This window comes from Heterocephalus glaber, unplaced genomic scaffold (genome assembly GCF_053883595.1).
Source record: "Heterocephalus glaber isolate CG9 unplaced genomic scaffold, H.glaber_assembly_v1.0 deba00001606, whole genome shotgun sequence".
Taxonomy (NCBI): domain Eukaryota; kingdom Metazoa; phylum Chordata; class Mammalia; order Rodentia; family Bathyergidae; genus Heterocephalus; species Heterocephalus glaber.
The window spans coordinates 34,465,548-34,477,629 of NW_028258377.1; the positions used below are offsets into that span (position 1 = coordinate 34,465,548).

The following is a 12,082-nucleotide window of genomic DNA, read 5'->3' on the forward strand; positions in this document are numbered from 1 at the left end:
AAGAATTTAGAATTCATGAGGAGAGGCACATTACTTGTTTGTATATTCCCAGTGCTCAGCATAGTGCCTGGCACTCAGAGGACTTTCCTTACGTATTTGCCGAGTGAATGAACAAATGAATATTTATTTAACTATATTTCCAAATGGAATGTTGGGTTTTTAAAGTACTATGTCCTTAAAATGCATTTTAATGATATCCTTTGATTTAGCCTGAAAGGATGATACTTTCTACAGGATTTTGTACAAAAATGTTTTCCTTTCATTAGTGTTTGTGATACATAATAATTACATTTGTTTTTGGGAGAATTGATAAAGTATCTCGATCATTTTTGATCCTCCGCACCTCCAACCTCCCTTCCCGAGGCCCCTTCCCTATCCAAAATGTCTACCCCTGTTTCCTACCATCTCACCTTTATTTTGCTCTTTAAATTGCTGAGAAGAAATACTTTTCTGAAGCGTGAGCTTCCTGCTGTAGCATGAAGGCCTGCTCAGATGGATCTCTAAATACCTTAGCTTGCTCATTTGGATATATTTCTACCTTTGAAAGCTTTCTTCTGTCATGTTTATTACCAGAAGTGATTTGTTTTCTTACAGAGTTGCTAAGTATGGCTTATGTTTTAAAAAGAAAGAGAAAAGGGAAAGAAGAACCCTACTGACTTTTCTCCCTTCTTTTCTAGGGTGACGGTTGTGTTGTGTAAAGAGTTGTCCTCTCTATCTGAAGAGTTCACTACCTGCCTGACAACTGCTGGGGTGAGAATTGTGCTTCGTATGGGCCAGTGTCCATTTTGACTTTTAAAACAGCTTTATTGACCTGTAGTTTACATATGCTAAAAGTCACCTGTTTCCAGTGTGCCATTTAGTGGCGTTTAGTGTGTCTACGTACAAGTACAGTTTCATCATCTCCTCCTCATACACTGGCAATCACTCCCTGTGTCCTTCTTCATATTCCCCCAGTCCTAGGAAATAATGATTTATTTTTTTATTTAATGAAATGTCTGTTCTGGACATTGCATATAAATGAGATGATAGAATATGTGGTATTTTGTGTCAAGTTTCAGTCACTCAGCATTATGGATTTTTTCACTCTTTTACTGGTTATACAGATTTTTACATACACATAACATACTTTGATCATTAACCCCTCATGCCACCCTCTCCCCTGCTCTATCCCCTTACCCAGTTTCACATTAGAGAGGAGGGTTAATGTGTGTAATATGTTCATTTAGCATTATATTTTTAAGTTTCATTCATGTTTTACCTTGTATTAGTATTGCATTTTGTTACTGAATACTACTCCATTTTTATGGCTGTGTGCCACACTTTATTTACCTGTCCTTTAGTTGATAGACCTTTAGACTGCTTCCACTTCTTAACTGAAATGAATAATGTTATAAACATGCATATACAGTGGATTCTCGGTTCACAAGCGCTTTTGTTTGCAAACATTTGGCATTTGGCAAAATTTTGTTTTTGTTTGCAAACTCTGCATTGGGTGACAGACAGGACCATGACCATCTTTTCCAAAATCGAAGAACAAATTAAGTTCATGAAGCAAGTTGCTAACCTCTGTGAGTTTTTGTGTAAATAGCCATTTTTCTTGAGTAGATCGGTAAGAGTGAAATTGCTGGGAGGTATTGAGTAACTGCCAGATTGCTTTCCCAAGTGGCTGCTCAGTTTTACATTCTCACCAGGAGTGTACGTGGGTTCCGGTTTCTCCACACCCTCAGCAACCCTTGTTACTACCTGTTTTTAATTTTAGCTGTTGTACATCATTGTGGCTTTGGTTTGTGTTTCTTTAATGGCTAGTGATATTGAACGTATTTCCATGTACTTGTTGGCAATCTGTGTAGCTTTAGAGAAATGTCTGTTCAAGTCTTTTGTCCTTTTTTTTTCTTTATAGAATTGATGTCTCACTGATGTCCCAGGCTGGCCCTGAACTCTTGGGCTCAAGGTGTCCCTCTTTTGTCAGCCACCTGAGTAGCTGGGACTACTGGCACGTGCTACCATGCCCAGCTGGCCCACTTTTAAAATTGGGCTGTTGGTTCCTGTATCATTAAATTGTAGGAGTTCTTTATCTTTTCAGGGTACAAGCTTCTTGTCACTTACAGTGGCACCTGGTTCACGAACTGAATTCTTTCCATTCTGGTCAAAGAATTTGTTCCATGATTCTGGTTGCAACCAAATTGCCAGCATGAGTTTGTATATTGTAGAATTAAGTTCATGAACTGAGGTACCACTGTATGTAGCAGTGCACATAATTTCTTGAGCCATGGCTTGTTGTTTTACTTTTTTGATGTGTCCTTTGCACAGGTATTTTTAAATCTTGACAAAATTCAGCTTATCACTTTTCTTTTCTATCACTTGTGTTTGGTATGGTATTTAAGAAATCATTGCCTAACTATGATCATTAAGATTTATTTCTGTGTAGATGTGATCCATTTTGAGTTAATTTTTGTCTATGATGGGATGTATAGGGGCCCATCTTTATTCCTTTGCTTGTAGATACCTTCTTGTCCCAGCACCTTTTATTAAAAAGACTTTTCTTTCTTTATTGAATTGTTTTAGCCCTTTTGTCAAAAATGAATTGACCATCGCTACATGGTTTATTTTTTGGCCTCTCATTTACATTCTGTTGATTTATATTGGAATATCCTTAGATAAGTTCCATATTATGTTAACTACTGTAGCTTTGTAGTAAGTTTTGGGTTTTTTTTTTGGTACTGGGAATCGAACTCGGGACCTTATGCTTGCGAAGCAGGTGGTAGAACCACTGAGCTAAATCCCCAGCCCATGTAGTAAGTTTTGAATAAAAAAAGTGAGTTCTTCATCTTTGTTTCCTTTTAAAAAAGGACATTTTGACCATTTGGGTCCCCAGGCATTTCCACATGACTTTTTATCTGTAGCTAACTGAGTTTTACAACACTTTTTTGTTCTCTCTTTTTATGGTCTTCAGTATGCTTCCTTGTAAGACCTGTAATGGGAGTATAGCTCTTAATAAAATAAAAACCCCAAATTTTGACCATGCTTTTTATTTATTTATTTTTTTGTTACTGGGGATTGCACTCGGGTCCTTGCGCTTGCAAGGCAGGCGGCAGAACCACTGAGCTAAATCCCCGGCCCTTGACCATGATTTTTAAAGAGTAGCTTCTTACAGTGGTGAGTCATATTGTATAGTTACCAGCCAATGAGAGAGCTATAACTAAAGCTAAAGTTTTTTTTTTTTAATTGGACTTATAAACATGTACTGAAGGTGTCTGAATTATGGAAGATGATTGAGAAGTCAATGATGAATTAGGATAAATCAAAGGCATTTCAACAAGCACATGAAAATAACTGTACAGTAAATGTATTAGTGTAAGTGTGGCAGCAAAGTTACTGTGAGGCCCTAAATTTGTTTTGAGACCATTGCCCAAATTAAATGCTTTAAATTTGAGTTTAGATTATTGCTATATGGGAGAATCCTATGATATAGGTTCTCTTTTTCTCTGAATATTTTCTTTAAAAGAGCTCCTGGGATTCCTGAAATTCGTCTTATGAGGCAAAATCTTTTAATGTGTTCCATGTAGATACTTTAAGCTGATGAGTTAAGTATAAAGTGCTGACACATGTGAGAATTAAATTTGCTGTTTCTTTGCATGAAATGAGACTTTTCTACATAGCCTGTCTTAAAAACCATTGAGATTTTTTGAATACATGTTCCATATCTGTATGTTTTGTTTTAAAGTTTTTAGAAAGTTTGTGGTGAGATATACCTCTTCTGTTCTCTTCTCCAAAATGAAGATATTTTGAAAAGTCAGTGAAAACCAATAAAGTAGTACACTGTCAGTTTGGATAGCACAGAAAGATATAAAAAATTTTTCATATTCCAGAGGAGACATTTTGCCCTCTCAGTCGACTTCCTATGCATATATTTATGTGTGTGTGTGTGTGTGTGTGTGTGTGTTTCAAAATGTGATTTTATTCTACCAATTTTCAAAAAAATGCTCTAACACATTTCTTTTTTTCTAGGTCAAAGAAAAGACAGATACCCTTAACCCATTAATCACTGCAGTATTTCTAGAGGTTTGTAGTAATTGTTTTTAAGTCTATGACCCTGTTAATTAACTCTTAAATCTTTAGTTTTTGAATATCCACCTCCCAGATTCGTAGTTTGGCCATGTTGGTGCAGATATAACCAAAATAGTGTATATTTGATGTATATTCTCTGCTCATTAATTGCAAGGCATCGAGTTGAAGCTGTGGGGTAAAGTGGAATGGAAAAAGCACGAGACCAGTGATGGCAAACCTTTTAGAGCTTTCAGTGATACAAACAGCCCTTTGCGGCATGTGTGCATAGGTTTGCCACCACTGCCCTAGGCTGTCATTATTTAGTCCCTACCCCTTGACAACTTACGTAATGGACACTTTTCAGTAATAAAACACTTTGTGGAGACCAGCTGGTAAGCATGAAGGGCTGAAAATTACAAACAGGCAAGTGCTGCTTCCTAAGGACTTAGGTTTATGTAGAGAGGTGTTAGAAAACAAAACGCTTTTTGTCATTTCCTTGCCAAAAGTCTTACTTTTTGAAACACTCTTGTCCTTGAGATTATACATTTTGTCACAGAGATTCCTTGTGTACATAATTCTCCTCAGTCTGTTAGAGTTAAGGAGAGCGGATTAAGTCCCTTGGAGAGGAGGTGTGAGAGATCTCGTAATTGGTTATATTGCCCGCCTATGCGATGGTTTCTGGGTTCTATGGTATAAGAAATTTGTCTTGTAGATTAATTGTGCAGACAACACAGACTGTAATGATATGTTTAAAACATACTTAAGTTAGTCTAGAAAGATAAGATAACAGGTTTTAAGAGATAGGTTTTAAATATGAATTGAAAAAAATTTTAACTACTGGACTATTGCTTCTCTGGTTTTACATTATTTTCAAATTACCATTAAGGAAATATATTTAATTCCTTAACTGCACAGTTTTCTTTGAGTAGTCAGGGGAACTCTTTTGATCCTTTAAATAATTTTTAAAAAAATAAAAGTTTGTGATTTAGCAGGTGGCAAGTGGCAGACTTGAAAGAACTTTGCAAAGAAGGGGCTCAGTCCTGTTCTGGTTCTCCCCTGTTTGCTGTATCATTCTAGGTCTGGAATTTGTCCTTATTGGTAATCTTACTGTTTTCAAGTACAAAATAGGTTTAGCTAGATGATCTCCAAGGTTTCTTTTGGCTGGAATATGAGTTATCAAATGCCAACACTGAATTTTAAATAGGAGTACTAGCCACTGAAATCCAGAAGAGGTCATTTCACTTGATATGAGTTTCCTATTACTGTTTGTAGTTGATCATTCTTGCTTACAGATTTGAAACATTCTTGTCTTTTGAGGTTATACATTTTTATCTTAAGTCAGTGAACAGTTGTTATCATCAAAGATGAGGGCTTATCCGATATAAATGAAGTCTGGGTATGCTGGGCATAACGACTCTGTAACACTTTTCATAAATACGTGTGTTGTACCTGATAGAAGTGTATCTAGACGGCTTCATCTTTGAAAGCAGCGCTCCTCATTACTGTTTGTAAGCAGCTGTCTCGTGTTCACTGGTGGTGTTGCAATGATGGAAGAAGAGCTGTTATAATGGGCTGGGAATCCTGTGGGTGCAGGACTCATAGCTTTCTGAAGCCTTTTTCGGTAATTGGGTACAGTGCTCTGATAGAACCTGTCCACTCAGTCAAGGAATAAATAAGCTTTGAATGCCGAGTTGGAGCAGGATGCCATGGAACAGCTACCATTTCTGATGGGCAGGTTGGAAAAAAATGCTGACAGATGCTGTTATGTCATCTTATGAGCTAGATCCTTATCTCTTCCCTATAGTAGAGTTTACTGCATTAGTCAGGTCTCTGTTTTTATTTGGCAAGCTACAGATTTAGTTAAATTTCAAATATTAATTAGTTCTTTTGTTGTATTCTAGTGTATTTTCTTTTTATGTGACTATGATTTTTTTTTCTTGTTTCTTTCACTCCTTCCAGGCATCAAACAGTGCATCCTACATCCAAGATGCCTTTCAGCTACTCTTACCCGTGTTGGAGATCTCCCTCATTGAGAACAAGACTGAATCACCTGCATGTGAACTACAAGTCCAGAAGCCTTTGTCGGAACAACATTGAAGAACAGAGGTTTTCACTTGGGATTTATGGTGGCCAAGAAACAACCACATAAAAAGGCAGGAGAACAGGTTTAAAGTACAAGTTTATTTCTTCACTTGGCTGAAGTATTCACATCCTCCTGTTATTCTTTCCAGTTATAATTACTAAATTATTTAAAAATAAATATTTGTAGAAAGTCTAGAATAATAGCTTTAACCAAGACTAGTGGGTCACTCAGGCATATTTGTCTTTGATATATTGCAAAACACTCAATTTTGTTATGGATATAATTTATAGTTAATGGATAAAACTGGTTGTTAAGCAAGTGAAGAACAACTTAATTCGGTGTTCTAGAATTCACAACATGCTTGGTTTGTTAATGTCATATACTTGCTCCTTTCTAGAATAAGGTCTGTGGCTTTAAGAAAACTGAGCATATATAAACTCTGAAATGATTGCGTATTATCATGTGAATTCTTGGAAATGCTCAAGAAATTTCATCCTGTCTTTAATTCTCAGTAGATATTTGGCGTTGAGGAGAACTTTCTAGACTATTATACTTGCAGTCACATGACCTATAGCAAAGCGCCCTTGGGCTTCAAATAACTCTCCCACCCCAGGATGACAAGCTTCAGGTTGTAGCCAGCTCTTAGTCAACTGGATTCAAGGCCAATAAATGTGATTTAGAGAAATAGTTTCATGTTTGCAGACACTTCAAGTCACTTCATGTTGTTTTTTGTTGTTATTTTTTGCAAAACCTATTTGCAGGATAAATTCTTTAACAGCGAACTCCAGAGGAGTGCTGAAGTCCTTTTGTTAATGGGCTTTTATTGTTTGAGTATTATTGAAGTCAATCATACACTCGTAGAAATGATATTCATTTATAACAGGATTTAACCTCTAAAATACTTTTTTTTCCTTGTTCTTTTTTGTTTTAGTGTACTGTGTAGTATGCTTTTAAAAACCACCTTTTAAAAACCTCCAGATCTCAAGCTTTTCTTGTTCTCTTCAATAACTAAAAGCTATTTTGGTATTCACTCTTTTTTACAGAAGTTTTTCAACTTTGTGGTTTTTAATGATCGAAGTAGCTTTTGTGAGCTCTGTCCCTCATCTTCTAAAATTCTTAAAATATAATGTAGCCACTTAAGTGTGATATTTCATAAATTCAAGAATTCAAGAATTAAAATATTTTATTGCATTTTAATTTAACGTGCTTTGCATTTCCATAAAAACCCTAAAAATGAAGCGCTGAGAAATGAGGAAGTTCCAAGAACAATAAGCCTCTTAGTGAATATGTCATCAAGCCATCTGGTAAGTTTATAGGGAGTTTATAGGGGGAGTTTGAAAACTATATCCTCATGCTTGCTTGTCAACATCAGTGGGCTCACTTCTCCATGTTTTCCTTGAGACCCCATCCTCACTCATTATCAGAATGTCTGGCAAAATCCCAAATACCTTCACGTGTAGCTATTCCTTTCCCTCGTCAGTTCATCAGGAAATTGTGAAAAGAAATCCAAATGCCCTCTCAGCATACTTCCTTTGAAGTCAAAACACAGGAAGTCTGCTGTGATCACTTCACCCTAACAAATCAATGTTGCCCTTTTCCACCATTGAAGTTTCTAACTGGCCTACCTTTGTAAATTGAGAGACATCATCATCTCTTTCTATTGGTCAGCCCCACATTTGTCTTTCTGTGCACGTTGGCCATTGCTATGCCTTTAAACTAGTTCTAAAAGCAGAAGTCATTTTCTTAACTGACTGTGAATGTAGCGATATGGTTGACTTTTTAAAGCACATTTGGAAACTGAAATAAACATGGTTTGTCACAGAACTTCTACCAGCGAATCTCACTGAGCCTGTTTAAATCTGAATCGTTCACATAGTAATGTAGCTGTGTATGTCACAGTTGAAGGACTTGAGTGTTTAGCACAATGAGATCTTCCTTTACCTCTCTCACTTGTCACTGAGGGTGATTCAAACTGCATGGATCAGCTTGTTTGTTGAAACAAAAGTTTCAAATAAGAAAGTAATATTCTGGGGCCAGGGAGTTAGCTCAGTGGCACCACACCTGCCTCGCAAGCTCAAGGCCCTGAGTTCAATCCCTGGTAAGGCAAAAAAAAAAAAAAAAAAAAAAAAAAAGGTAATATTCTTATGCATGTAAAGCATTTAGTAAATCAGTGAACACTTAAGTACTTCTGTATTTATCTTGCTCACCATTGAGTTCCCAGCTTCTGGGATAATGTCTGGCACATGGTAGGAAATACTTGTTGGCTGGATGAAAGAAAAAGAGGAAAGAAGAAGAAGAAGGGAAGCAGAGAGAAAGGAAGTAAAGGAATAAATGAAAAGGGATGGCCTAGTGCTTTGTGGCAAGCAGAGAACACAAAGCTGTAAGGCACTGTAGAGAGCATGTAGTTGAATCTCTTGGTTCCCCAGGAAGTGACTCCCTGAAGTCACACAGCTGCTCAGGGGGTCATCTGGGACCTGCATCCAGGTTTTGTGATTCCCAGTCTGGGCTGCTTTGTTACATGAGAATCACCCTAGGTTCTGCCTATTTATGGAGAGGCTACAACCTCCCAGGCACTGGAGGAACAAAATGCAGAGGATGAGGCTCCCGGCCCCTAGAGCAGACTTGACCCTGCAGCCTCTGCTGAACACTCTCTGTGTTGTTGCTGCAGCGCCCTGTGAGGAAGGGTAGTGAGGCAGCCTCTGTTGTAATGAGCTGTGGCTGAGGTGCACGGGCTCGTCCCACATCTGGCTGATCGTAGTCAGGTCAGCACAGCAAACGTTTGCAGAAGCATCTGTCAGTACCCTCAAATTGCTGCTTCTCTGTGGTGGGTGGTTTTGCAAGGGATAGATTTCTACTGTACGTAGAATGACAGAATCATCTACTGTTCATCAACCACCAGTAGCTAAAAGGAACTAGTATGTGTGGAGGTTTTGAATCCAAAGTGCCACAGAATACACTCTTCTCTCATCCTCACAGCGGCTCTGGGAGGCAGGGCAATGCAACCCCACCTATGCAAAGACAGGGTTATGAGCCATTGTCAGCCCCTCACTTTCCAGCTCTGTGACCATGAGCGGTGACTTGCTCCCTTCAATTAGATTGTATTATCTATAAATTCCATCTCGTAGCCCTTGAATTACAGTCACAGATTAAATCATCGGTGTAAAGTGCAGTCGTACTTGGCACATAGCCGTGCGAGCTAATGTTCAGTGAGCACTATGTGCCAGATTCTGTTCTGAACGTGAATTGCCTGTGTTAATTACATATATTTAATCACCACTACCCCACAAGATAGGTACTGTTAACTTGCCCACTCACAGTTGGAAAAACAGATACAGAGAAGTTGAACTAACTTGCCTGAGGTCATAGAGCCACAAGAGGTGGGGCTAGTACTCAAATCCAGACATTGTGATACCAGAGTTCCTGCTTTTAACCCCTACATTGCACTGCCACCATCAACTGTTGGTAAAGAAACTTCAAGTATTAGCTTTTTTATTGTGGTGCTTATGAGACTTCAGAGGATTAAGTGATCTTTTCAAGTTTTGCTTCCGTGGCACAAGTCTCAGTTGTGTGGTTCCCGACTCATGCTTGCTCTACTTTATTTCCCTGAGGAGAAAGGCCTAGAGGCTCTGTCTAGTGATAGTATCTGTATGGAAGCATCTGGTGGGATTATCCAGAGCCTCCGGACATGGCCTAGAGATGATGGCGTGGTGACAAGTGTGTTTGTCACAGCAGGACCGAGACCTCAGTGAATAGGGAGCATCTGTATCGATTAGTGATCAGGAAGGAGAGAGGAGGACACAAGTGTGCACGGCAGCTCTGAGACAGCCCCAGGCTGGAGGTAATGCAGATATCCTAGGTCAATTGTTGCCAGCAATTAAAAGGGACAAACTGTGGAGATAGGCAAGAACTTGGGTGAATTTTGAGGGAATTACGTGGGGTGAAAAATCCAATCCCAAAAGGTTACGTACTGTAAAATTGCATTTATATAACAATAAAGGACAATTATGTAGGAGAACAGAGTAAGAGTTGTCAGGGTTCAGGCACGGGGCGAGATTGCTGTGGCTTTGGCAGCTGGACAGGTCTCCGTAGTGACAGGATCTCAACTCTGATGGTGGACACATGGAACTGCACATGTGATAAAGGGAGTAGACCCAAGTAAGACAGACACCCCACAAGTGAGTACAAGGAAAGCAAACCTGAATATTGGTGGGTTGTAATATCATTGTCCTGGTTGGGAAATCAGTTTTGCAGGATATGGCTGGCCATTGAGGGAAAGTTGGTTAAAGGGTACACAAGATGTCTGTTCTGAATAACTGCATGGGATGTACAGTATTTAAATCAATATTTCAATGGAAAGAGGACTTTGGGCCAAAGGAGGCAACTTCCTGGAAGGATTGAACAAAGGCCCAGTGGATCCTGTCATCCGTTTAAGTGCCCCTCTCACAGGCACTAGGAAGCAGAAATGGTGGCAGGTAGGCCCACCCTAACCCGCTCAGTGAGCAGGTACTTCGGCAGCAGAGGTGGGGTGAGAGGAGATCAGGACAGGTTTGAGAAGGCTTCCTAAGGGATTCTGAGCCATCGTTTTTCAGTGAAATTCACCGAACCTGTGGGGAAGATGATATGTATGTTCTATAGTATGGATATTATACATGTTTGGCACAGTGCCTGGCCATAGGAGTCCCTGTGTTTGGTGATTTATAACTACTGTATGGGAGAGGACACTGAGGCTTAAAAAGACTTTGTGCGGTGCTGCCAGCCAGCTATGCTCTGTCTTCATTTGTGCCTCTAGGATCTCCTGTGGCCTAGAGTGGGGAAATGGGACTTCTTGGCTTAGTCCTTTCTTGAGCCTGTTTCCTTACCTGTAAGGTGGAGGTAGTGACATCTCTCTCCTTTGCCTCGTGATAACAGTGTGCATTTCTTACTGTAGTGGAAGCACTTAAAGGAGAATATGGCCCAGTAAGGACTCACATTTAAAAGACATTCTTGAGTACTAATTTACTGCCATTCTGAGACAATGCAAAAAAGCCAATGGTAATACCTGTCTCCCAGGGTGAGGATTAGGAGGTGAAACCCTTGGAGGATACCAGTCCAGGAGTTATCTCATTCTTTGCTGTCCCTGTCTGTGCTCATGATTCCTAGTTCAGGAATCCCATGTTTCTGGTTTGGGAGTTAAGCAGGGAGCGCGGTTGCTGGGTGAGGTAAGCCTGTGCCCAGGCCTTGATCTAGACATCCTAACCTGTTTGAACTTGTTAAGGAGTCTGATTATTTCCTTTGTCTTGGACCTCTTCCCTGTCTCCTTACCCACTTTATGAAGAGTAAGTTTTGCTTATATATTTGAGAGCCAGGAAGGAATCCTGGCAGCCAAATGATATTTCACTGAACCCTGGGCTTCTCCGAAGCTCATCCCTGCTCTCTTCCTGCAGATGAGGCGGTCCTCCATGCCTCCAGTCCCTGGCACTTCCCCTTGCAGAGACAAATCATGAGTACAGCCAACTCTGTCCCGTCTTCCTCATGCAGGTGAACTCAGATGGTGGGTGTGCTAACCACAGTACCACCTTCCATTTGTGTGGGTATGTGAAAAACTCTTACATAAGTTTTCCCAGCCCTGTTTTAAGATGGGGCCACAGATCTGCGCAAATCAAAAGGAGTAAACAGAGTCACTGAGCCTGTGGGTGGCTATGCTGAAATACGTGTGTTGTGGAGTTCTTGGGGCCCCCTCAGCTTCCTGGACAGAGTAGAACACATGAGATGAAACCCTTGTCCTTGGACCAGGCGGGTGCTTCTCAGGGACAGAAGAGAGATTTCCAGGTATAAGGGCCCTCAGGTGGGCTCAGCCTTCTCTGTCCAGGTGACAGGCTAACCTTGGTATAAAGAGTGATGGCTCTGACCAGATAGTGGACAATGGGGTATTGCTCTGGAGAGGCTCCTCACTTTCCCAGTCACCTGACTTCC

At 39.9% G+C, this 12,082-nt stretch overlaps 1 protein-coding gene across 5 annotated transcripts in view; it reads left to right on the forward strand.

Annotated features, from left to right (window-relative positions):
- Fam114a2 (family with sequence similarity 114 member A2) overlaps positions 1–7,954 on the forward strand; it is a 35,023-nt gene extending 27,069 nt beyond the window's left edge. For all 5 annotated transcript variants that reach the window (XM_004836536.4, XM_087194549.1, XM_004836537.4 and 2 more), the window contains exons 12-14: positions 678–750; positions 4,009–4,062; positions 6,007–7,954. In XM_004836536.4, coding sequence (XP_004836593.1) covers positions 678–750; positions 4,009–4,062; positions 6,007–6,144 — 265 coding nt within the window. In that variant the 3' untranslated portion in view covers positions 6,145–7,954. The remainder of the gene's footprint in view (positions 1–677; positions 751–4,008; positions 4,063–6,006) is intronic.
- The last annotated feature ends 4,128 nt before the right edge of the window (positions 7,955–12,082 follow it).